Source organism: Telmatherina bonti, assembly GCF_933228915.1.
Source record: "Telmatherina bonti genome assembly, chromosome: 18".
NCBI lineage: Eukaryota > Metazoa > Chordata > Actinopteri > Atheriniformes > Telmatherinidae > Telmatherina > Telmatherina bonti.
In genome coordinates this window covers 32,542,812-32,570,621 of record NC_136616.1, presented here as the reverse complement: position 1 = coordinate 32,570,621, position 27,810 = coordinate 32,542,812, and the positions used below count along the sequence as shown (strand labels likewise).

The 27,810-nt window shown below is 41.2% G+C and overlaps 1 protein-coding gene across 1 annotated transcript; it reads left to right on the top strand.

Moving 5' to 3' along the window:
• On the top strand, positions 1 to 27,810 carry LOC306768991 (uncharacterized protein; the record flags this gene model as incomplete). The annotated part of the gene is made up of 7 exons (XM_079257491.1): positions 1 to 712; positions 818 to 1,658; positions 13,207 to 14,037; positions 14,381 to 14,542; positions 16,032 to 16,071; positions 16,168 to 16,381; positions 26,183 to 27,810. The coding sequence occupies 7 exons, from the start codon at positions 1 to 3 to the stop codon at positions 27,808 to 27,810; spliced, it is 4,428 nt and encodes a 1,475-aa protein (XP_079113617.1).

Below are 27,810 nucleotides of genomic sequence, written 5' to 3'. Positions count from 1 at the left end.
ATGGCTCAAAAAAAAGTGAAGCTGGATGAGGAGGGTTTCCTTTGTTCCATCTGTCTGGATCTGATGAAGGATCCGGCGACTATTCCCTGCGGACACAGCTACTGTATGGACTGTATTGAAACCCACTGGAATGAAGAGGAGAGAAGAAGACCCCGAAGCTGCCCCCAGTGCAGAGAAACCTTCACGCCGAGGCCTGTCCTGGTTAGGAACATCATGTTGGCGTCTTTAGTGGAGGAGCTGAAGAAGACCGGAGAAGTTTCTCCAGCCGCTCGCTGCCACGCTGGACCTGAAGATGTGGCCTGTGATGTCTGCACTGTGAAGAAGCTGAAAGCCACAAAGTACTGCTTGGTGTGTTTGGCGTCTTACTGCGAGAGACACCTCCAACCTCATCATGATGCGCCACCGTTGCAGAAACACAAGCTGGTGGACCCTTCCAGGAAGCTCCACGAGCAGATCTGCTCGCTCCACAATGAGGCCATGAACACTTTCTGCCGCGCCGATCAGCAGAGCATCTGCGTTCGCTGCATGACGGAGGAACATAAAGGTCATGAAACGGTTCCAGCTGCGGCAGAAAGAGCTGAGAAGCAGAAGGAGCTGGAGATGAGTCGACAAGAAATCCAGCAGAGAATCCAGGACGGAGAGAAAGATGTGAAGCTGCTTCAACAGGAGGTGGAGGCCATCAATGTCTCCGCTGATGAAGCAGTGGAGGACAGTGAGAAGATCTTCACTCAGCTGATCCGTCTCATCCAGAAAAGAAGCTCTGATGTGAAGCAGCAGATCAGATCCCAGCAGGAAACTGAAGTGAGTCGAGTCAAAGAGCTTCAGGAGAAGCTGGAGCAGGAGATCACTGAGCTGAAGAGGAAAGACGCCAAGCTGGAGCATCTTTCCACCACGGAGGATCACAACCAGTTCCTGCACGTCTATCCGTTCGTGGCAGCGGTCTGTGAACCCGAGCGCTCGCCCCCCATCGCCGGTCGTCCTCTGGCGTACTTTAAACACGCCTCAGCTGCTGTTTCCAGGTGTGTAGACCAGCTGCAGAGCATCCTGACAGAGAAATGGACGAACATTTCAGCGGCCATCGTGGAAGTTGACGTTTTGCTTCCTCCAGCCGAGCCAAAGAACAGAGCTGGATTCGTCAGGTACTCCTGCGACGTCACTCTGGATCCGAACACGGCCAACCCGCAGCTGCGTTTGTCTGAGGGCAACAGAAAGGCGACGCTGATGGAGCAGCCGCTGTTGTATCCCAGCCATCCGGACAGATTCACCACCTGTACAGAAGTCCTGAGCAGAAGCCCGCTGCCCAGGCGCTGTTACTTCGAGGTGGAGTGGATCGGCAGATCCATCACAGTCGCGCTCTCCTACGGCGACATCGCTCGAGCAGGAATGGCCGATAGAAGCTTGTTTGGCTGCAATAACATCTCCTGGGCGATGGGTTGCGGCAAAGACAGCTATGTGTTTGTGCACAACGGCGTCAGAACTTCCATCTTCGAGCCGCAGACCTTTACAGTCGGCGTGTATGTGGATCAGGACGAAGGTATCCTGTCTTTCTACAGCGTCTCTGAGACCAGGATGAATCTCCTCCACAGGGTCCGGACCGCGTTCACACAGCCGCTCTATGCTGGCCTTCAGTTCTATTACTGCTACGGAGACACGGCCGAGTTCATTAGGCTGAGATAGGAGCGACACTTTACCGTCATTCTGTCATGAAACGTAAAGAATGAGAGTCTGAACTCGGTGTGTGCTGGAATAATTACTGAAAAACATAAATAAGCTAAAAAAATAGTGATAAATAACCTGATCTGAAAAATCAGTCAATGTTAACATTTAAAAAGAAACTTTGGGTCCATTTTAACTCTTTGTATCTGAAAAAAATGGAAAAAAGTCCATCTTTATGTGGCTTTTTAACGATGTTACAGGAAAGACAATAATTACCATTTATTGCCATGTTATGTGCTGAAATAATTACTGACAGACATTTCCAAACATCTTCCTGGACCAGTTTTCCATAAATAAGCTAAAAATAGTGATTAAAAACTTTCCTGACAGAAGTTTAAACGTCTTGTTCTGAAAAATTAGTCAATGTTAACATTTTGAAAGAAACTTTGGGTCCATTTTAACTCTTTGAATTTGAAAAAAATGGAGAAAAGTCCATCTTTATTTGACTTTTTAACGATGTTACAAGAAAAAAAATATATATATTTACCATTTATTGCCGTGTTATGTGTTAAAATAATTACTGAAAAACATTTCCAGACATCTTCCCGGACCAGTTTTCCATAAATAAGCTAAAAATAATGATTAAAAACTTTTAAGTTTAAGTTAAAATGAATTGATCTTTCCTTTATTACGGTGTAATGTGTTAAAATAACTTTCTTTAGTACTTCTGGGCTCCACCAGGAAGCAGAAGGCAAACAGATGTAAAGTTTTTATCCATTAAGTGCTGCGAAAGGTCTCGGAAACTGAAAACAGAACCTCTTGTTCAGCTGTTCGCATGATGGACACGGCGCCATGCGAGCCGCATCGGAGCAGGAGAAACGTTTCTGTCTCCACCTGTCTGGGAAAATGTTAAAAGTCATCACTTTGTCTGACTTTCAGCTGGTTGGCGTGTTGTGCGACGCCGGCCGTCTCACCTGTGTGTATGTGCTTGTGTACATGCAAGCAGCTGTGACATGTCGTCATGGAAACCTGCTAAGTTACGTTGTGGTGAAACGGCGGTATAAGATGAAAAATGGTCCAATAGTAGACGTTTGTTTTTTCCTTTACATGATGTGAACATTTTAAAGCGCTTGTCGCTCGGAGCTCCAGTGAAGCTGCAGAATTTGTAGCGACGACTTTCTCACGATCCATCTGACCAACATGGCGACGTGGGTCCAGCTCTGCAGTCCTGCAGGGTTTCAGTGTGTCCCTGCTCCAACACGCCTGACTGAAATGAATGAGTGGTTTCCTCCTGGTTTGACCAGATTTCTCCTGATCTCCTGGGTGGAAACGTTCCTGGTGTTTCCAGTGAAGCGGCTTCGTGTTGGGATTATATTTAGTTTCATCATGTTGAGATCATAACCTTTTATTTTCTTCTAACTTTGTAAATTTTGGCGAACGAGTCTTTATAATGATGTTTTATTTCCTGTAAAGTTTGTGCCTCCTGAAGTCATTATTTGTTACATTATTTTGTGTTTTTTTTATATCTTATAAATCCATTTTTGAATGTTTTAATTCCCCTTTACAGTCTTGCACAGCCATGTTATTTACATGGGGTAGTAATTATCTGGTAGTAAGAACTTGTGTTTTTTATGTTTTTTTTTTCTACATTTTATCAACCAAAATGTCTTATTTTATTTTACGATGAATGTATTGATAACCAAAGATAAACTGTGTGACTACAGTAACTACAGATATTATAACAAGCTTGTTTTCTGTTCCTTAGTGTGAAAAGACTGAAGTTTGCATCATTTATTTTTTCTTTTACATGTGAACATTTTAAAGCTCAACACAGAATGACTTTTCTATTTAAATGTTCAGAAAAAGACGCCATTCTGATATTTTACTTGTTTTTGATGTAAGTGAAGGTGATGTGTTGATCTTATTGATCGCTTGCTCTGGAGTTGAATAGAAATGGTTTTGTTCGTAAAACTTCAGACATCTGCAGTATGGAATCTGTGAATGTAAAGCGGTATTGATGGTTGAGGGGTATTTTGTGTGATTTTTATCAATGGATTTGTGGGAGATCATTAATTATTCAGTGTGTGGTTTCAATTCGGTTAGTTTATATGTTCTGGTGTGTGAAGACTTTCATTTTAATTTGATGCGGAAATCATTTTAATTTTATATTAAATCACTTTCATTTGAAGAACTTCAGCATGAAAAGTACTATATAAATAAAAAAATATATATGAGTGATCATTTAATCTTTTTTACGCATTTAAATGTCTCTGTTTAACCAGATAAACCCTGATTGAGATTAGAAGTTTGTTTTCCAAGCGTGACCTGGTCAAGACGACTTTCTGACATCCCACAAAACAAACACAACATGTAGCAGCCATTACATGTAATACAGCACAGAAAGAATTATACAAAGATGTATAAAATCTGCTGGTGACCAAGCAAGGTTTCTTCTCCAGTCTTTAAAGGTGGAGTATGTAAGATTTTCAATATTTTCAAAATAAATTTACTAATAAAATAACTACAATCATAAATTCAAAGTGCCATGGAGACACTTTTATGAACTTCAAGCCTCATTGCTGGACATTAAAAGTAACACTGAAAAGTAAATACATGAACTTAAAGTTCATTAACCCTTTCATGCATGAATTAATAATAAAACAATGCAACATTTTTCCATTTTTGTAAAAAAAAACACTGAAGTGTTTTTGTTTTCCTTTTTTTTTTTTTTTTTTTTTTACAAAAATATCCTCCTCATTCATGAATATGCAAGAAAAAAGCTTGTAAATAGGTTCCCACTACAGGGCCACTATGCATGAAAAGGGTTAAAAACAAAAAGTTCTACATTTAGACTTATTTAGCTTCTTACCAGACTAATTTAACAGAGTATTAATGTCACACTTTTCCTCTGTGAAATATGTTTTTCCCAGCATCAGGCCTGGTCCATAACACTTAGTAATATTATCTTTATTCTGGAAATAATCTTCCAAAACTCAAAATACTGACCAGCCGTACACTTAGTCTGCAGCGTCTGACCTTCATGTCTGGTGTAGTAAATGACTGTAGTACTACTGTAGTAAATGACTGGTAAGTAGTACTACTGTAGTAAATGACTGTTGAGTAGTACTACTGTAGTAAATGACTGTTAGTAGTACTACTGTAGTAAATGACTGTAGTACTACTGTAGTAAATGACTGTTAGTAGTACTACTGTAGTAAATGACTGTTGAGTAGTACTACTGTAGTAAATGACTGTTAGTAGTACTACTGTAGTACATGACTGTTAGTAGTACTACTGTAGTACATGACTGTTAGTAGTACTACTGTAGTACATGACTGTTAGTAGTACTACTGTAGTAAATGACTTGAGTAGTACTACTGTAGTAAATGACTGTTAGTAGTACTACTGTAGTACATGACTGTTAGTAGTACTACTGTAGTACATGACTGTTAGTAGTACTACTGTAGTACATGACTGTTAGTAGTACTACTGTAGTAAATGACTTGAGTAGTACTACTGTAGTACATGACTGTTAGTAGTACTGTAGTAAATGACTGTTGAGTAGTACTACTGTAGTAAATGACTGTTAAGTAGTACTACTGTAGTACATGACTGTTAGTAGTACTACTGTAGTACATGACTGTTAGTAGTACTACTGTAGTACATGACTGTTAGTAGTACTACTGTAGTACATGACTGTTAGTAGTACTACTGTAGTAAATGACTTGAGTAGTACTACTGTAGTACATGACTGTTAGTAGTACTGTAGTAAATGACTGTTGAGTAGTACTACTGTAGTAAATGACTGTTAAGTAGTACTACTGTAGTACATGACTGTTAGTAGTACTACTGTAGTACATGACTGTTAGTAGTACTACTGTAGTACACGACTGTTAGTAGTACTACTGTAGTACATGACTGTTAGTAGTACTGTAGTAAATGACTGTTAAGTAGTACTACTGTAGTACATGACTGTTAGTAGTACTACTGTAGTACATGACTGTTAGTAGTACTACTGTAGTACATGACTGTTAGTAGTACTACTGTAGTAAATGACTTGAGTAGTACTACTGTAGTACATGACTGTTAGTAGTACTGTAGTAAATGACTGTTGAGTAGTACTACTGTAGTAAATGACTGTTAAGTAGTACTACTGTAGTACATGACTGTTAGTAGTACTACTGTAGTACATGACTGTTAGTAGTACTACTGTAGTACATGACTGTTAGTAGTACTGTAGTAAATGACTGTTGAGTAGTACTACTGTAGTAAATGACTGTTAGTAGTACTACTGTAGTACATGACTGTTAGTAGTACTGTAGTAAATGACTGTTGAGTAGTACTACTGTAGTAAATGACTGTTAAGTAGTACTACTGTAGTACATGACTGTTAGTAGTACTGTAGTAAATGACTGTTAGTAGTATTACTGTAGTACATGACTGTTAGTAGTACTACTGTAGTAAATGACTGTTAGTAGTACCACTGTAGTAAATGACTGTTAAGTAGTACTATTGTAGTAAATGACTGTTAAGTAGTACTACCGTAGTGAATGACTGTTAGTAGTACTGTAGTAAATGACTGTTGAGTAGTACTACTGTAGTACATGACTGTTAGTAGTACCACTGTAGTAAATGACTGTTGAGTAGTACTACTGTAGTAAATGACTGTTGAGTAGTACTACTGTAGTAAAAGACTGTTGAGTAGTACTACTGTAGTAAATGACTGTTAGTAGTACTACTGTAGTAAATGACTGTTAAGTAGTACTACTGTAGTAAATGACAGTTAGTAGTACTACTGTAGTAAATGACTGTTAGTAGTACTACCGTAGTAAATGACTGTTAGTAGTACTACTGTAGTAAATGACTGTTAAGTAGTACTACTGTAGTAAATGACTGTTAACTAGTACTACTGTAGTAAATGACTGTTGAGTAGTACTACTGTAGTACATGACTGTTAGTAGTACTACTGTAGTAAATGACTGTTAGTAGTACTACTGTAGTAAATGACTGTTAGTAGTACCACTGTAGTAAATGACTGTTGAGTAGTACTACTGTAGTAAATGACTTTTGAGTAGTACTACTGTAGTAAATGACTTTTGAGTAGTACTACTGTAGTAAATGACTGTTAGTAGTACTACTGTAGTAAATGACTGTTAGTAGTACTACTGTAGTAAATGACTGTTAGTAGTACTACTGTAGTAAATGACTGTTGAGTAGTACTACTGTAGTACATGACTGTTAGTAGTACTACTGTAGTACATGACTGTTAGTAGTACTACTGTAGTAAATGACTGTTGAGTAGTACTACTGTAGTAAATGACTGTTAGTAGTACTACTGTAGTACATGACTGTTAGTAGTACTGTAGTAAATGACTGTTGAGTAGTACTACTGTAGTAAATGACTGTTAAGTAGTACTACTGTAGTACATGACTGTTAGTAGTACTACTGTAGTACATGACTGTTAGTAGTACTACTGTAGTACATGACTGTTAGTAGTACTACTGTAGTAAATGACTGTTAAGTAGTACTACTGTAGTAAATGACTGTTAGTAGTACTACTGTAGTACATGACTGTTAGTAGTACTGTAGTAAATGACTGTTGAGTAGTACTACTGTAGTAAATGACTGTTAAGTAGTACTACTGTAGTACATGACTGTTAGTAGTACTGTAGTAAATGACTGTTAGTAGTACTACTGTAGTACATGACTGTTAGTAGTACTACTGTAGTAAATGACTGTTAGTAGTACCACTGTAGTAAATGACTGTTAAGTAGTACTATTGTAGTAAATGACTGTTAAGTAGTACTACCGTAGTGAATGACTGTTGAGTAGTACTACTGTAGTAAATGACTGTTGAGTAGTACTACTGTAGTAAAAGACTGAGTAGTACTACTGTAGTAAATGACTGTTAGTAGTACTACTGTAGTAAATGACTGTTAGTAGTATTACTGTAGTAAATGACTGTTAACTAGTACTACTGTAGTAAATGACTGTTAGTAGTACTACTGTAGTAAATGACTGTTAAGTAGTACTACTGTAGTACATGACTGTTAGTAGTACTACTGTAGTAAATGACTGTCGAGTAGTACTACTGTAGTACATGACTGTTAGTAGTACTACTGTAGTAAATGACTGTTAGTAGTACTGTAGTAAATGACTGTTAGTAGTACTACTGTAGTAAATGACTGTTAAGTAGTACTACTGTAGTACATGACTGTTAGTAGTACTGTAGTAAATGACTGTTGAGTAGTACTACTGTAGTACATGACTGTTAGTAGTACCACTGTAGTAAATGACTGTTGAGTAGTACTACTGTAGTAAATGACTGTTGAGTAGTACTACTGTAGTACATGACTGTTGAGTAGTACTACTGTAGTACAAGACTGTTGAGTAGTACTACTGTAGTAAATGACTGTTAGTAGTACTACTGTAGTACATGACTGTTAGTAGTACTACTGTAGTAAATGACTGTTGATTAGTACTACTGTAGTACATGACTGTTAGTAGTACTACTGTAGTAAATGACTGTTAGTAGTACTACTGTAGTAAATGACTGTTAGTAGTACTACTGTAGTAAATGACTGTTAAGTAGTACTACTGTAGTAAATGACTGTTGAGTAGTACTACTGTAGTAAATGACTGTTAAGTAGTACTACTGTAGTAAATGACTGTTAGTAGTACTACTGTAGTAAATGACTGTTAGTAGTACTACTGTAGTAAATGACTGTTAGTAGTACTACTGTAGTAAATGACAGTTAGTAGTACTACTGTAGTAAATGACTGTTAGTAGTACTACTGTAGTAAATGACTGTTAAGTAGTACTACTGTAGTACATGACTGTTAGTAGTACTACTGTAGTAAATGACTGTCGAGTAGTACTACTGTAGTACATGACTGTTAGTAGTATTACTGTAGTAAATGACTGTTAACTAGTACTACTGTAGTAAATGACTGTTAGTAGTACTACTGTAGTAAATGACTGTTAAGTAGTACTACTGTAGTACATGACTGTTAGTAGTACTACTGTAGTAAATGACTGTCGAGTAGTACTACTGTAGTACATGACTGTTAGTAGTACTACTGTAGTAAATGACTGTTAGTAGTACTGTAGTAAATGACTGTTAGTAGTACTACTGTAGTAAATGACTGTTAAGTAGTACTACTGTAGTACATGACTGTTAGTAGTACTGTAGTAAATGACTGTTGAGTAGTACTACTGTAGTACATGACTGTTAGTAGTACCACTGTAGTAAATGACTGTTGAGTAGTACTACTGTAGTAAATGACTGTTGAGTAGTACTACTGTAGTACATGACTGTTGAGTAGTACTACTGTAGTACATGACTGTTGAGTAGTACTACTGTAGTAAATGACTGTTAGTAGTACTACTGTAGTAAATGACTGATAGTAGTACTACTGTAGTAAATGACTGTTGATTAGTACTACTGTAGTACATGACTGTTAGTAGTACTACTGTAGTAAATGACTGTTAGTAGTACTACTGTAGTAAATGACTGTTAGTAGTACTACTGTAGTAAATGACTGTTAAGTAGTACTACTGTAGTAAATGACTGTTGAGTAGTACTACTGTAGTAAATGACTGTTAAGTAGTACTACTGTAGTAAATGACTGTTAGTAGTACTACTGTAGTAAATGACTGTTAGTAGTACTACTGTAGTAAATGACTGTTAGTAGTACTACTGTAGTAAATGACAGTTAGTAGTACTACTGTAGTAAATGACTGTTAGTAGTACTACTGTAGTAAATGACTGTTAGTAGTACTACTGTAGTACATGACTGTTAGTAGTACTGTAGTAAATGACTGTTGAGTAGTACTACTGTAGTAAATGACTGTTAAGTAGTACTACTGTAGTACATGACTGTTAGTACTGTAGTAAATGACTGTTAGTAGTATTACTGTAGTACATGACTGTTAGTAGTACTACTGTAGTAAATGACTGTTAGTAGTACCACTGTAGTAAATGACTGTTAAGTAGTACTATTGTAGTAAATGACTGTTAAGTAGTACTACCGTAGTGAATGACTGTTAGTAGTACTGTAGTAAATGACTGTTGAGTAGTACTACTGTAGTACATGACTGTTAGTAGTACCACTGTAGTAAATGACTGTTGAGTAGTACTACTGTAGTAAATGACTGTTAGTAGTACTACTGTAGTAAATGACAGTTAGTAGTACTACTGTAGTAAATGACTGTTAGTAGTTCTACTGTAGTAAATGACTGTTAGTAGTACTACTGTAGTACATGACTGTTAGTAGTACTGTAGTAAATGACTGTTGAGTAGTACTACTGTAGTAAATGACTGTTAAGTAGTACTACTGTAGTACATGACTGTTAGTAGTACTGTAGTAAATGACTGTTAGTAGTATTACTGTAGTACATGACTGTTAGTAGTACTACTGTAGTAAATGACTGTTAGTAGTACCACTGTAGTAAATGACTGTTAAGTAGTACTATTGTAGTAAATGACTGTTAAGTAGTACTACCGTAGTGAATGACTGTTAGTAGTACTGTAGTAAATGACAGTTAACTAGTACTACTGTAGTAAATGACTGTTAGTAGTACTACTGTAGTAAATGACTGTTAGTAGTACTACTGTAGTAAATGACTGTTAGTAGTACTACTGTAGTAAATGACTGTTAGTAGTACTACTGTAGTAAATGACTGTTAGTAGTACTACTGTAGTAAATGACAGTTAGTAGTACTACTGTAGTAAATGACTGTTAGTAGTACTACTGTAGTAAATGACTGTTAGTAGTACTACTGTAGTAAATGACTGTTAGTAGTACTACTGTAGTAAATGACAGTTAGTAGTACTACTGTAGTAAATGACTGTTAGTAGTACTACTGTAGTAAATGACTGTTAGTAGTACTACTGTAGTAAATGACTGTTAGTAGTACTACTGTAGTAAATGACAGTTAGTAGTACTACTGTAGTAAATGACTGTTAGTAGTACTACTGTAGTAAATGACTGTTAGTAGTACTACTGTAGTAAATGACTGTTAGTAGTACTACTGTAGTAAATGACAGTTAGTAGTACTACTGTAGTAAATGACAGTTAGTAGTACTACTGTAGTAAATGACTGTTAGTAGTACTACTGTAGTAAATGACTGTTAGTAGTACTACTGTAGTAAATGACTGTTAGTAGTACTACTGTAGTAAATGACTGTTAGTAGTACTACTGTAGTAAATGACTGTTAGTAGTACTACTGTAGTAAATGACTGTTAGTAGTACTACTGTAGTAAATGACTGTTAGTAGTACTACTGTAGTAAATGACTGTTAGTAGTACTACTGTAGTAAATGACTGTTAGTAGTACTACTGTAGTACATGACTGTTAGTAGTACTACTGTAGTACATGACTGTTAGTAGTACTACTGTAGTACATGACTGTTAGTAGTACTGTAGTAAATGACTGTTGAGTAGTACTACTGTAGTAAATGACTGTTAAGTAGTACTACTGTAGTACATGACTGTTAGTAGTACTGTAGTAAATGACTGTTAGTAGTATTACTGTAGTACATGACTGTTAGTAGTACTACTGTAGTAAATGACTGTTAGTAGTACCACTGTAGTAAATGACTGTTAAGTAGTACTATTGTAGTAAATGACTGTTAAGTAGTACTACCGTAGTGAATGACTGTTAGTAGTACTGTAGTAAATGACTGTTGAGTAGTACTACTGTAGTACATGACTGTTAGTAGTACCACTGTAGTAAATGACTGTTGAGTAGTACTACTGTAGTAAATGACTGTTAGTAGTACTACTGTAGTAAATGACAGTTAGTAGTACTACTGTAGTAAATGACTGTTAGTAGTACTACTGTAGTAAATGACTGTTAGTAGTACTACTGTAGTACATGACTGTTAGTAGTACTGTAGTAAATGACTGTTGAGTAGTACTACTGTAGTAAATGACTGTTAAGTAGTACTACTGTAGTACATGACTGTTAGTAGTACTGTAGTAAATGACTGTTAGTAGTATTACTGTAGTACATGACTGTTAGTAGTACTACTGTAGTAAATGACTGTTAGTAGTACCACTGTAGTAAATGACTGTTAAGTAGTACTATTGTAGTAAATGACTGTTAAGTAGTACTACCGTAGTGAATGACTGTTAGTAGTACTGTAGTAAATGACAGTTAACTAGTACTACTGTAGTAAATGACTGTTAGTAGTACTACTGTAGTAAATGACTGTTAGTAGTACTACTGTAGTAAATGACTGTTAGTAGTACTACTGTAGTAAATGACTGTTAGTAGTACTACTGTAGTAAATGACAGTTAGTAGTACTACTGTAGTAAATGACTGTTAGTAGTACTACTGTAGTAAATGACTGTTAAGTAGTACTACTGTAGTAAATGACTGTTGAGTAGTACTACTGTAGTAAATGACTGTTAGTAGTACTACTGTAGTAAATGACTGTTAAGTAGTACTACTGTAGTAAATGACTGTTAGTAGTACTACTGTAGTAAATGACTGTTAGTAGTACTACTGTAGTAAATGACAGTTAGTAGTACTACTGTAGTAAATGACTGTTAGTAGTACTACTGTAGTAAATGACTGTTAAGTAGTACTACTGTAGTAAATGACTGTTGAGTAGTACTACTGTAGTAAATGACTGTTAGTAGTACTACTGTAGTAAATGACTGTTAGTAGTACTACTGTAGTAAATGACTTAGCAGTACTACTGTAGTAAATGACTGTTAGTAGTACTACTGTAGTAAATGACAGTTAGTAGTACTACTGTAGTAAATGACTGTTAGTAGTACTACTGTAGTAAATGACTGTTAGTAGTACTACTGTAGTAAATGAGTGTTAGTAGTACTACTGTAGTAAATGACTGTTAGTAGTATTACTGTAGTAAATGACTGTTAACTAGTACTACTGTCATCACACAGCTCTGCTTCAGTTTGTAACATTACAGCCGCGATAGTTTTTTTTCTCCGCCTTTCCTCTCATCCGAATCACGTCCACTTCACTGTAAACACAGAAGAGGGAACAACGTGACGTGCGGCGTGACGTTGTGAGCTACAGCAAGCGCTGTGCGTCTAAACCGGTCTTAACAATACATTTCTTTTTAGGCAACTTTTTTTTTTAAAAATAAAATCAACAAATATAAGTTGTAATATGTGATGAAGTTGTAGGAGGGTATACTGGTTGCTGAAGAAAGCCGATAAAAGTCCCGGTATGCACTAAACGCTGTAAAAAAAAATAGTCCAGGTACGCAAAAGGGATAGAATTTAAATGGAAACTTTAAACTCAGTGAAATGTGGTGTAAGTCTCAAGTTATATCTAAGCTAATTGTTTGTCTTTATTTCCCTCATCCTGCTCAGATCTCCAGTTTGAAGAGTGAAGTTACTGGTTTGAAGCATCACAGCCGATAGACTCCATTTACGGCTAAAACACAGCAGTTCTGGGGAGAAGTGAAATGGCTCAGAACGAATTTAACCTGGACCTTGAGGCTTTCACTTGTTCCATCTGCTTGGATGTGCTGAAGGATCCGGTGACTGTTCCCTGTGGACACAGCTACTGTATGGGCTGTATTAAAAACCACTGGGATGGAGAGCGTCCGAAGAAGTTATACAGCTGTCCGCAGTGCAGGAAAGCCTTCAGACAGAGGCCCGTGCTGGAGAAAAATGTCATCATAGCAGCTTTGATTGAGGGGATGAAGAAGGTTAAACTCCAAGCTGCTCCAGATGATCGTTGCTGTGCTGGACCTGAAGATGTGGCCTGTGATGTCTGTACTGGGAGGAAGCAGAAAGCCGTCAAGTCCTGTCTGGTCTGTGGAGCCTCTTACTGTGAGAAACACCTCCAACCTCATTATGATGCTCCTCCACTTAAAAAACACAAGCTGATCTACCCCTCCAAGAAGGTCCAGGACCAAATCTGCTCTCGTCACGATGAAGTGATGAAGATTTTAACAGATGAATATCAGTCAGCAGCTGCAGCAGAAAGAGCTGAGAAGCAGAAGGAGCTGGAGGTGAGTCGACGGGAAATCCAGCAGAGAATCCAGGACGGAGAGAAAGACGTGGAGGACAGCGAGAAGCTGATCCGTCTCACCCAGAAAAGAGGCTCTGATGTGAAGCAGCAGGAAACTGAAGTCAAGCAGGAGATCACCGAGCTGAAGCGGAAAGACGGCGATCTGGAGCATCTCTCGCACACAGATGATCCCCAGTTTCTGCTCAACTACCCCTCACTGTCATCACTCAGTCCTCGCAGAAACTTTAAGGGTGCGAGAGCAGCCGTGTCAGAGACCAGAGACAAACCGCGGCACATCCCGAGACCAATACTCAACGACCGCCATATTTTCTCCCCTCAGTCAGAACCAGAACCGAAGAGCAGAGCCGACTTCCTAAAGTACACAAGAGAAATCAGTCTGGATCCCAACACAGCAAACGCCAACCTGCTGTTGTCTGAAGGGAACAGAAAAGTCACGTTGTTGGATAAACCAACGTCTTATCCAAGTCAGCCAGACAGATTCACCTCTCATCGTCAGGTCCTGAGCAGACAGTCTGACTGGACGTTGTTACTGGGAGGAGGAGAAGTTCATGTAGCAGCGTCTGACAAGAATACCTGGGGCTGTGGTCAACGTTTTATGGGGTTCAATAACTCATCCTGGGCTTTACGTGTCAGCGCATACACATGCTGTTTTTTTTGACAGTGCTAGAAACACTTTTATCTGGTGTCCTTGTTCCTCCAGAGTCGGAGTGTATCTGGACCACACAGAAGGAAGGCTGTCTTTCTACGGCGTCTCCGACACCATGACTCTCATCTACAGCGTCATGACCAAATTCACCAAGCCGCTCTACGCTGGGATCCGCCCGTTTTACACCGGCACTTCTGCCGAGCTCATTAAACTGAAGTAGACGGTTAATGTTATGTTTCACTGTGATGTTAGAGTTTTCTTATCATGGCGATGTGGCCATCCATGTTCCAGATGTGTCATCGTTGGTTTTTTACTTTGGTTTATTGCTAAAACTGAAACTTATCTGAGGAATAAAGTTCTTTCTCTTTATTCAAATTAAATGTTTTCTGTCTTTTGTAGAAAATGAAACTGAGGATCTTCACCTCCTAGAACACCTTTTTAAAGACAATATCTTATTTCTACTGATGTACAGTTAAGCTTCTGTGTTCATTCTACTTACAATTAGTTTAATGAGTTTTAGTTATCTGTAGGTTGTAAGTCTAGCGAACAGTTTATGTGTGATTTACACATTCTAATTCAACTCAACTTTATTTATAAAGCCCTTTAAAGCAAATAAAGTTGGGACAAAGAGCTGTATGTTAGCCAAAAGTGACAAGATAACACAATAAAACAGTAGATCATACAAGAAATAAAAAATGAAATAATAAAACAAAATAAATCAATAGTAAATAATACCAATAAAACCAAAATATAGCACAGTGACCAGAAGCAGACTCACTGGGTTGAAAGCAAAGAAATAAAAATGGGTCTTAAGATAAGTTTTAGAAGTGGACAGTGAGGAAGCTTGTCTGATGTGGAGGGGAAGCTCATTCCACAGTTTAGGACCGGAAACAGAAAAAGTTCTGTCTAAGGTTGCAAGAAAAGAAAATGACTGTATTTATAGTGTACTTAAACAATGGAAATATAAGTTGTTGTTTAAATATATTTCATCTATGGTGACTGTATTAAACATCTTACTAAAATGGTGACTGATTTCACCATTTTTTCCCATTAATGCAACGAAACAGCTATGAGAACCAACCTCTTCTCAAGCCTTTCATCCAGAGGACTTTTTAAAAAATGTTTTATTGTTATGTACTTTATGTGGTCCCATTTTGTCTTAATTTAAACTTCAATGTTTTATCTTTTTCAGTTGTATTTTATCATCAATGGGAAACAAAATCCTTCAAAAGTGTTTGTATTCAAGCCAGTAATAAGTACAAGAGAAAAAGAAATTGGCAGACATTGTTCTGAATCCATGATGTCAAAGAAGTATTTTATTCATTAGTAAACTAATTATAAATACACATATTATATTACTATATCAAATCAAAGTTGGCACTACAGTTTTTCCAGCCAGTCACGTTGTAGGTCTAAATCAGAGACTTTTTATACATCTCCAATATGAAAAACATCTAATAATGAAACAGATTTAAAAATACATTATAAAAATAATTCAGTTTTAATCAAAGCAGATTTACAGACACTTTAGTTTAGTTGGAGAAGTTAAAAGTGCAAGGTGAGAATCCCAAAATGCAAACACTTCCCCGTTCCAATAAATCAATTGAAAAGCCAAAAGAAAAGCTGAAACAGGAATTTAAAGTCACAACACCTTCAAGTACTATCTGCTACTATTTGCATATTCAAGCTTTTTCACTGCTGAAAGAAAATCGGTGCTGCCTATTGTGTTTGTGCGGGGGTCAATGGTCACGGAGCGTTGCTCCATTCAGTACCTTTAATCAGCTAACTTCCACAACACTTGTTTACCACCTTGGCATAAACCACACCTGCTGTCCTTAAAGGCACAGCAACCCGAGCGGGGGGTGGGGTGCTGTCTGGTAGACCTGGACCTCGACTGGCTTGGCTGGGGGAAGGCACTGCTGGCTCTGGGGGGTGCCGGGTCAGCTGCATCTGTGGGGACGGTGGTCATGGGGGCCTTGGTCGGGGCCCGCCTGCCCGCTGCCTCCCCAGGGCGTCTCACACTGGGAATGTTGGGAAGGAGAGATGAGGGCGAGTGTGAGCAAATGGAAGAAGTTGTTATTGGAAGGTGTGGTGTGTGTGTGTGTGTGTGTTTAGGGGGTAGGATAAGGGGAGTAATCAGGGTGAAATAATCCAGGTAAGTGGGTGGGCAATGGGATGCGGATGAGGATGGCTGGGGTATGGGAAGGGGTCTCACGATGTGATGGGTGTGTGTATGATGGAGTGTGCTTGTATATAAGGAGTATGAGGCCGTATATGTGTGTAGAGTGGAGTGTGTGATGGGACATGGGTGGGTGTACAGAGGTGGAAGGATGGGGTGGGAGGTGTGGGCATGTATAGGGAGTAGTGTATAAGGGGAGCTTGGGTGGAGTGTGTGTAAAGCAGAGGAGTGTGTGAATTGGGACTGAGTAGGAGGTGCGTGATGAGGAGTGGGAGGGTGTGTCGAGGGGGAGCATGTGAGTGGGGGATGTTATGGGGTGTGTATATGTGTGTATGGAGGAGTAGGTGGGGGCAGAGGGGCTGGGTAGTGTGAGATGGGGTGTGTGTAAGTGACGGGATAGATAGGGAATGTGGAAGGAGTGTGGGTGTGTGTGGTTGAATGGGGGGGGGGGGGGGGGGGTCTTGGTGTCCGGAGAGTGCAGACAATGCATTGAGGTGCGCCCTGGCTTGGTAGTGGTCTGGGTGTTCTGGCTCTCCATCGGTGTGGGCTGGACCCTATGCCTGCGGGGGTGGGGGGGATTGCCTTTGGGCTCTTGGGCCCCCCTCCCCCCTTTAGATGGATGCATGGCTGGCTCCGGAGCGGGGTGGTTTGGGTCTGGGCTTGGGGAAGGCTGCTGGCTGTCTGGGTCTCAGGGTTCTCCTGGCCTTCCTCTCACCTTTGTGTGGGCGGGGTCACATTGGCATGATCTCTAAACACGTTCCACTCTGTATGTTCTGCATGTGATACAGTCACTGAGCCCTCTGCAGGTTTTGTTACTAACAGCAACTAGTTTTCTTTCCATGTGTCTGATTTAGCTTGTGAGTCCTAGGTTCCCCTGACAGTTGATGGCTTCATCCTCCCACAGGGGGAACATAACTCCATTGTGTATATGTGTATATATAGGTGGGTGTGTATGTGTGCTTATGTACATGCATACGTATGTAGGTTGTTTTCTTTCTCCATCCATCCATCCATCCATCCATCCATCTTCTGCCGCTTATCTGGGGTCAGGTTGCAGGGGCAGCAGCCTAAGCAGGAAAGCCCAGACTTCACTCTCCCCATCAACATTTGTCAGCTCTGCAGGGGGATCCCGAGGCGTTCCCAGATCAGCCGAGAGATATAATCCCTCCAGCGTGTCCTGGGTCTTCCCCAGGGTCTCCTCCCAGAGGGACGTGCCTGGAACACCTCACCAGGGAGGTCCAGGAGGCATCCTGACCAGATGCCCGAGCCACCTCAACTGGTTCCTCTCGATGCAGAGGAGCAGTGGCTCTACTCTGAGCCCCTCCTGGATGACTGAGCTCCTCACCCTATCTCTAAGGGAGAGCCCGGCCACCCTGCGGAGGAAACTCATTTCAGCCACCTGTATACGAGATCTCGTTCTTTCGGTCATGACCCACAGCTCATGACCATAGGTGAGGGTAGGAACGTAGATCGACTGGTAAATCAAGAGCTTTGCCTTCTGGCTCAGCTCCTTCTTCACCACGACAGATTGGCACAGAGTTATAAACAGAATTGGTAATAATGGGGAACCCTGGTGGAGTCCAACCCTCAACAAGAGGGAGAGAGATAGGGGGAGAAAACTCATTTCAGCAGCCTGTATACGAGATCTCGTTCTTTCGGTCACGACCCACAGCTCATGACCATAGGTGAGGGTAGGAACGTAGATTGACTGGAAAATCGAGAACTTTGCCTTCTGGCTCAGCTCCCTCTTCACCATGACAGACCGCCGCAGCGTCCGCATTACTGCAAACGCCGCACCGATCTGTCTGTCGATCTCGCGCTCCATCCTTCCCTCACTCGTGAACAAGACCCCGAGATATTTAAACTCCTCCACTTGAGGCAGGACCTGACTCCTGACCCGAAGAGGGCAATCCATTCTCTTCCGGCTGAGGACCATTGTCTCAGATTTGGAGGCGCTGATTCTCATCCCAGCCGCTTCACACTTGGTTGTGAATCGCTCAAGTGAGATCTGGAGATCACGACCAGATTAAGCCAACAGGACCACGTCATACGCAAAAAAGCAGAGACCCAATCCTGAGGCCACTAAGCTGGATCCCCTCAAAACCTCAGCTGCGCCTTTGAATTGGGCAGCCTCAGCAGAGTCCAACCCTCACTGGAAACAAATCCGACTTACTACCAGAAATGCAGACAATCTCCTTTAGTAGTTAGGGTCCGGGGATTGGTAGTGCCTGGCCGGTGCATCTCCAAACTCCTTCGTCTGTCTCGACAGTTAATCCACGCAAGACATCAACACACAGAGAAGATCAGCCCTGCCAGTACGTCCTTCATGGTAGAAGCCGCAACACCGCTGGGTCCGGCAGACTTTAACCCTTTCACCCCACGGGAGGGTCTTGTCATCAGACCGGGGCAGGATAAGTCACCATTTTCTATTCTTATAACTTTTTGTTTTTGTCTATCTTATTTCATAACTTTTATGAACCGTTTTTATAACTTTTATAAGTCAGGGGAGCAGTCATTTAAGGCGGTCAGTCAGACGGGCAGCGCTGCACCTTTCTGATGTCATATGTGGGCTTGACCTACTTGTTGCAGTGGTCCCCAAAGGGGTGGTGTTTGGTGAATTCCTTAGTGTGCTGTGTGGTGTTGTTGTGCAGTGCTCTTGTGTGCCTTTTTGGGTGTTAATAGCTCCTTTTTGTTTGCAGTGTTGGCACTCAGAACGTGGTGTAGTGCCCTGCCTAATGATGCCTCTCTTTCATCTGCGGGTTCCCGACATTTTTAGCGGATCAGCATTTTTCGAATAAAGTTTGTTGTGTACATATAAACTGTTGTGGTGGGTGCTCTGACATCGGACCAGACCAGATAAACACAGGTGGTGGTAGCGCAATAAATACAAAAGGTTATTACAATATCAAAGGGAGCACTACATCTATAATGCTTCCCTTGGCAAAAAGTAAATTTGTCCAGCAGAACACAGCATCCAGAAAATCATTCTGCTTGCTTAAATGCTGGACAAGACAAAAAAGGCACAGTAATCCTGAGATTAACAGCAGGTTACATTAAACAGGCAAAAGGCCGCCCCTCCCCATGGGAACCTACCAACAACATACTCCATCCAAAAGTCAATATCACCCAGTCACATAGTCCCCATGCCAGGCAGGCAGGGCCCTCATTCTCTGCGGACGTGATTGCACTGAAGCGGCTTTGAGTAGCACCCGTGGATCACCCCCCACCCGATCAGTTCCAACCCTGGGCTGCCAACCCAAAGCCACCGGGGAGAGAGGTTATGTCATACAGTGGGGCTTGCGACTATGGAGACTGTTTGCATGCCAACGAGTCCCATTTTCCAGTCCTACAGGGCCTCCTTCCTGAGCAGCTGGTGCAGTGGAACTGTTAAGTTTTTAAAGTGGGGAATTTGAGATAGTAGGAGGCCATTCCCAGGAAGGAAGAAAGCTGGGATGGTGACTGTGGGTCTGGGAGGGACAGAATGGCCTCAGTGTAGGAAATAACAGGGGTGATGCCCTCCTTCGAGATCCTGAAGCCCAGGAACTCAACTTCCTCAATCCCAAACATGCACTTTCCAGCGTTCAGTGAGACCCTATGCTGCTCGAAGCACTAGAAGACTTGTACCAGAGGCGCTTCATGCAGTGTGGCAGTGGGTGCGTGCATGACCATGTCATCTGAGTAGATGGAGACACCCTTGATACCAGCTAGTATGAATGACATAATCTTTTGAAAGCAGCTCGGGGCTGATGAAAGACCAAATGCCATGTGCTTGATTCTGAATAGCCCCACTTGTGTGACAAATGCTGTAAGGTCCATACTAGTTTGTGCTAGTGGGACCTGCAGGTAGCCATTTCATTGGTCCATCTTGCTGTGCAGTCATGGAAATGGCTATTGAGCATCTCAGCTGCAGGCAGGGGGTAATGGCTTTGTTCATGTCCGTGAGGTCCACATAGAATCTCAGCCCCTTTTACTCTTAGCTAACACTAGGTTTGACACCCCAGTGACGCGTCAACAGACTCAATGATGTCTGCATCTACCAGGTGCTGCAGCTTGACCCCCACGGCATCGCGAAGGGACAGATAATTGAGCAGTAGGGGCTGGATGACCAGGCAGACTGATGGATCAGCTCTAAGCTGGTGCACAAATCTTGTGATGTGACCCAGCCCGTTGAACAGATGTTCGTAGCTGTCAGGCCAGGAGTTAGCCAGGCCTGTTAGCCAGGAGTTATAGGACATGCTTGCCCTTTAGCATCACTCACAGTAAAACCCAGGGCAAGGAACAGGTCTAGGCCCATCATGTTCGCCCCCCTCCGGGTGATGCAGAACTATCCCCTCAGAGGATAGTTCTGCTGCTTCCAGGGTTACCTGACTGAAGAAGTGGTCATGTGTGCTTTTGTTTAAGATTGACACTTTAGCCCTGGTGTCCACCAGGAGTGGGATAAGTGCTGTGCCCACAAACCCGGATTCTTTTTAGTTCTTTTAACAGACCTATTTTATTCTTATTTGTTAATAAACTTTCAATTTGAATGGTTGTTCACTGTAGTGGTAAATAACATTTTGATCTAGAGAGGATTGTCTGTCTGTGCTCATTCTTGCACCATGTGTTTCCTTCCTACACTCTAGACTAGGCAGTTATTTAAAATTACAAGATTTAGCCTTTGCACTGCCGGTCACACAGAGAATAACAGGTTACATTAAGCAGGCAAATGGCCTGTTTTAGAACATAACACTGCCTGCTCTCAACACAGACCTGCATGAAGGGCTTCTTCTCAGCCAGACTGACCAGATTTGTTGGAGACTGTGAATATCACAAATATGGTTTTTGAAAGCAAGGAATGAACTTGCAAAGCAAAAGCTGAAAAATGGAGCATTCAGCATAATTAGGCTACTTTACATTAACAGATATTCCAGCTGCATTTGTGGGTCTTCTTGGTTGGTTTAATATGACAAGCCGACTATGTTTACTACATAGTCTGCTGTGTTTGCAGTGATGCTACAAATGAGTCTTTTCCAACATCTATTGTTAAATCAGCTCTGATTGCAATTGGAACCTCCTGGATTAAAAAAGTTCGAAGTAAACCATGCAACACCTCAACATACCCCAGCACAGACGATTGGAAGATATTTAGCACCTTTTAAGGCCATTGAAAGAACCGAATGACAGTTCGATGGTGGCATTTAGGTGTTTTTTATCAGTCAAATTTCCACTCGTCTTGCTTCTCAATAGACTGGCTGTAATGCTAATGGTTACTAAAGCTATACCTAACAGGCCTGATTATACTGGGTTGCAACAGGGACTGCAACGTAGTTTATACTCTTTACTTTGAGCTGATTAAACTGCTTCTACACAACAAGCAATCACATCCTCAGGGTTCATGTCTTCCTTCAACACCTGATGCGTACACGTTGTGCCATTTTCAGCTGCCATCCATTAAAGATGCCATAGTTCTAGCCACAGCAGTCCTAATGAGCTTACAAAATGGCTGAAATTGCACAAGGTAAAGCCGCCTAAAATTCACACTTACACGTACTTTGCACTTCTACATACACTCTGTCCTTTAAGTACATTTATTACAGGGTTCGTCTCTTTATAGAAACCTCTGTGTTGCTATTTTAGTCATTTTTTCCCACAAGTATCAACGTAAATGTCAATCGTTATCAGCATTTATCAAATTAATCTATTCCTACAGATTGGTGGGATCATGGATGTCTGTACACAAAAACACACACCCACAGACCATCATCTTGATGCCACCTAAACAACCCTCTTCAAACTGCAAATGACCTCATCCAGGTAAGAAAAATGGCCTGAATCTGGTCCTGATCAAATCAAATCAAACTTTATTTGTATAACACTTTTCATACAAAAGCATATCAAAGTGCTTAACCTTAAAAAATTAAAAACAGTTTCATATTTAAAAACATGTTACCCACCCACACACACACACAACCCAACCCTTCCCCTGACCATTGATGCCAAAATAAAAACTAATAACTTTAGGATTCTATCATCTGTATCTGGAGGTCACATGTAAATGATTTCAACACGATGTTTTTAACAGCACATGCACTGAAGTTATTTACTTTCCCTTGAATAAGCCCCTTTAAAAACAACAAAGCAAAAACCCGAGCAGCATTTAATTAAAATATTTGCTAGGTTTCAAAACTTACTACTGCTTCATCAAACTGAATGATCAGTGTTTTCTGATCGCAATACACTATTCACAAAAAGTTAGGGATATTCAGCTTTTGGGTGAAATTTCACAACAAGCCTTAAATGCATTCAAACCTGTACAGGTGAACTTAATGTGATCTTCTCTAAGCTTTTAAATGCACATGTCCAACTGTTAAATGTTTCAATAAATTTTGCACAAGTTGCTGTTCTCTAACAAGGAGCTTAACGGCAAAAATCACGGCAGGTGTGTGATCCTTGAATTGACCAATAAATGTCCTGGTTCAATTAGAGCTGGTGTTTAAACAGTTGTCCTCATCATACTGTTCACATTTTGACATCATGAGACCAAGACGACACCTAACAATGGAACAACAGTCCCTTGCCATTGCGATGCTTCAAACAGAACGTTCTCAGACAGAAGTGGCCACTGAGCTTGGAGTGTCACAGAGTGTCATCAGCAGGTTGCAACAGAGATATCGAGAGACTGGAAGAGTCACAGAAAGGCCTAGAAGTGGACGTCCTTTGGCCACATCCCGTGCTGATGACCGCTACATTGTGAACACTGCCCTGAGAAACCGGATGATGAATGCCACTCAACTCCAGGCACGTTTAAGAGAGGTGAGAGGCACCCAAGTGTCACGTCAGACCATTCGAAACCGTTTACATCAGCATGGTCTGCGTGCTAGACGACCTGCACGGGTACCTGACCACACCACCAGGCACAGGCATCATCGTCTTGCATGGGCCAGGGAGCATTTACGCTGGACGAGGAACCAGTGGGCCTCAGTGCTGTTCTCTGATGAAAGTCGATTCACACAGCAGAAATGATGGCCGGCAACGATGTTGGAGACGTCAGGGAGAGCGCTATGCATCAGCCACTGTTGTCACCAGGCGAGCTTTTGGTGGTGGCGGTGTTACAGTGTGGGCAGGGGTGTCCACTTGGTACAGAACTGCCCTACACTTTGTGAATGGTACAGTGACAAGCCCATACTACCTGAATAACATCGTTAATCCAGTGATTGTGCCCCTACATGAACAGCACAGGCCTAATTTCATCTTCATGGACGACAATGCTCCTGCTCATCGAGGCCGCATCATCAGGGAACGGCTGTTGGAGACTGGTGTACCTCGAATGGAATGGCCTGCACTCTCTCCAGACCTGAATCCCATTGAAAACCTGTGGGATCAGCTGAGCCGTCGTGTAGAGGCTCGAGACCCTGCACCCCAGAACCTCAATGACCTGAGGGCTGCCCTTCAAGAAGAGTGGGATGCCATGCCTCAGCAGGCAATAAGTTGCCTTGTGAACAGCATGAGACGTCGTTGTCAAGCTGTAATTGATGCTCAAGGGCACATGACCAGATATTGAGACGTTCAAATTTTTTGTTGTGGTGTAACTACCATTGTTGTTACCTTTTGTGTTGAATTAATTTTTTGAGATGAGGAAATCAGTAGTGCATCCTTCTACTTAAATGTCTTACTTTTATGATATTATATCACTGTAGCATGAACATATTGCATTTTCCATAAATTTCACCTGAAAGCCAAATATCCCTAACTTTTTGTGAGTAGTGTATCTAGGACTACATACCACCTGTTCACTATAATCTGGCCAAACTCAAACAGTTGGAGTTACTCAAGTGAAGCATGGGGTACCACAGGGTGTGGCTGGCCTTTGGGGTAGGTCCTCTGTAAAATGGAAAGTGGCAGTCTGCCAGGTAAGTCAGTTTCCTGTTTGGTAGCCAGGAGCATCAGTGGCCATGTTGACTTTCTGGGACAGTGTTTGACCTTCGCAACAATCTGGTAAATTTAGGTTTTAGTATGTTGCATTTTGTCTTTACATTTTGTGGACATGGTTTTTAACATATTTTGTATGACAGGGCTGGGCTCTGGCAGACTACTAGATGAAGGAAACTCGGATGTGGGAATTCGAGGCTACAGGTATTCTGTGTTTTTATGGTTTTTAAGAAAGGTAAATAAGAATGTTTTTGTTTTATAGTAGTTTTGTATTTTTTTGGTTTACAGTGTGATGCACCGCTACCTGCGGCCCTTTGTTGATTTCCCTATCAATTTTAATGGCTATGTATTAATGTTGCTTTAATGTGTTTTCATTTACTGCTGCAGATGTTCAATGTTGAGTTTATGTGAAATGAATTAATTTACTGTTTGGCAGTTTAAGCAGTTTTTATATACTTGTATTACTAGTTTTTCCTGTGACACGCAATCTGTTTTCAGCCTTTTCATGACGTATGTAGTGCCTGATGTATGTAGTACATGATATATGTAGTACATGATGTATGTAGTACATGATGTATGTAGTACAACATGGGAAGAATTATGCAAAATGTATAAAATCTGCTGCGCACCAAGCAAGGTTTCTTCTCCAGTCAGGAATTAGAAAAATAATAGTTATATATGTTAAAATGAGTCTGTGTGCAGAGAGAGGAGGCTAGTTGGCAGCAGCACAGGCAAAGCAAACCAAAACCTAAAAGGAAATGTAAAGAAGAAACTAAAGAAATTCAGCATGAAACGTTTGGGCTTTCACGAAGTAATCAGAGTACTGTTCATGCTTTTGTGCCTGATGTGTTAACACAATGTTTTCCATTGTTTTTTAAATTACCCCGCTGATGTCAGTTCAACCAATCACATCCTGGGTGCGCACGCAGCTACGTAATGACGTCACAGAGAAACCCGATGGATGAGATCATAAATAGGTTGAGAGGCATCAGACTGTTTACTGCATAGTAAAGTACCATTATCAGAGGAAAGAAGGGGCAGAGCTTTGTATATTAAGAACACATCATCGACAATCAGCGCTTCGCTGCTTTTGTTCTTTCTGAACTTCCATAGCCTTTTCTGCTCGGCTTCGTTGCAAAAGGTAAGACGTTCAGAAAAATCTGTCGTTCTTCTCTTACAAATGAATCGATTAATGCTGCAGTCTTCATAACGCATCGTAAATCATAAATATGACTGTATAACATAATCTAGTGACACTGTTTAAGCGTAAATATAAGATTTGTTCATGTTATTATTCAAAATAAATAATCCTGGAGCGCCATTGGCTGCTGAGCGAGTCACGTGACGCGATTTAAACGCCGGCATTCAGGTCAACAATGCGGTTGTTGCACAATGTGGACGTATTTTCCAGAAAGTATTTGTTTATTATAAGTATTGTTTTAAAGTAGTCGTAAATTATTCTCTAATGTGAATAATAAATACTGTTTTTTACCGAGACCACTCCCCTTTTTGTCCACAACGGGACGCTAAATGACTTGTTTTATCTTAAACCAGCACATTTCCTTGTACTGTTGTAATAAATATTGAGTTAATAAAGTTTTAATGGAAACTTTAAACTCAGTGAAATGTGGTGTAAGTCTCAAGTTATATCTAAGCTAATTGTTTGTCTTTATTTCCCTCATCCTGCTCAGATCTCCAGTTTGAAGAGTGAAGTTACTGGTTTGAAGCATCACAGCCGATAGACTCCATTTACGGCTAAAACACAGCAGTTCTGGGGAGAAGTGAAATGGCTCAGAACGAATTTAACCTGGACCTTGAGGCTTTCACTTGTTCCATCTGCTTGGATGTGCTGAAGGATCCGGTGACTGTTCCCTGTGGACACAGCTACTGTATGGGCTGTATTAAAAACCACTGGGATGGAGAGCGTCCGAAGAAGTTATACAGCTGTCCGCAGTGCAGGAAAGCCTTCAGACAGAGGCCCGTGCTGGAGAAAAATGTCATCATAGCAGCTTTGATTGAGGGGATGAAGAAGGTTAAACTCCAAGCTGCTCCAGATGATCGTTGCTGTGCTGGACCTGAAGATGTGGCCTGTGATGTCTGTACTGGGAGGAAGCAGAAAGCCGTCAAGTCCTGTCTGGTCTGTGGAGCCTCTTACTGTGAGAAACACCTCCAACCTCATTATGATGCTCCTCCACTTAAAAAACACAAGCTGATCTACCCCTCCAAGAAGGTCCAGGACCAAATCTGCTCTCGTCACGATGAAGTGATGAAGATTTTAACAGATGAATATCAGTCAGCAGCTGCAGCAGAAAGAGCTGAGAAGCAGAAGGAGCTGGAGGTGAGTCGACGGGAAATCCAGCAGAGAATCCAGGACGGAGAGAAAGATGTGAAGCTGCTTCAACAGGAGGTGGAGGCCATCAATGTCTCCGCTGATAAAGCAGTGGAGGACAGTGAGAAGATCTTCACTCAGCTGATCCGTCTCATCCAGAAAAGAAGCTCTGATGTGAAGCAGCAGATCAGATCTCAGCAGGAAACTGAATTGAGACGAATCAAAGAGCTTCAGGAGAAGCTGGAGCAGGAGATCACTGAGCTGAAGAGGAAAGACGGCGAGCTGGAGCAGCTCTCACACGCAGAGGATCACACACACTTTCTCCACAAGTACCCGTTACTGTCAGCACTCAGTCAGTCTACACACTCATCCAGCATCAATATTCGTCCTCTCAGATACTTTGAGGATGTGGCAGCAGCTGTGTCAGACATCAGAGATAAACTACAGGAGATCCTGACACCAATAGTCCCTGATTGCGATATTTTCTCCTCTCAGTCAGAGCCAGAACCGAAGAGCAGAGCCGACTTCCTAAAGTACGCAAGAGAAATCACTCTGGATCCCAACACAGCAAACACCAACCTGCTGTTGTCTGAAGGGAACAGAAAAGTCACGTTTGTGGAAAAAACCCAGTCTTATCCCAGTCATCCAGACAGATTCACTTTTCAGTACCAGGTCCTGAGCAGACAGAATCTGACTGGACGTTGTTACTGGGAGGTGGAGTGGAGAGGAGGAGGAGTTAGTGTAGCGCTGTCTTACAAGAGCATCAAGAGAACCTGGGGCTCAGATGAATGTTTGTTTGGGTTCAATGACTTATCCTGGGCTCTGTATGTGGACACAAACAGCTCCTGTTTTTGGCACAGTCGGAGAGACGTGGATGTCCGGCGTCCTCGTTCCTCCAGAGTCGGAGTGTATCTGGATCACACCGCAGGAAGTCTGTCTTTCTACAGCGTCTCCGACACCATGACTCTCCTTCACCGAGTCCAGACCACGTTCACCGAGCCGCTCTACGCTGGGATCTGGCTGTTTTACTCTGCCAGCGATTCTGCCGAGTTCCTTAAGCTGAAATAG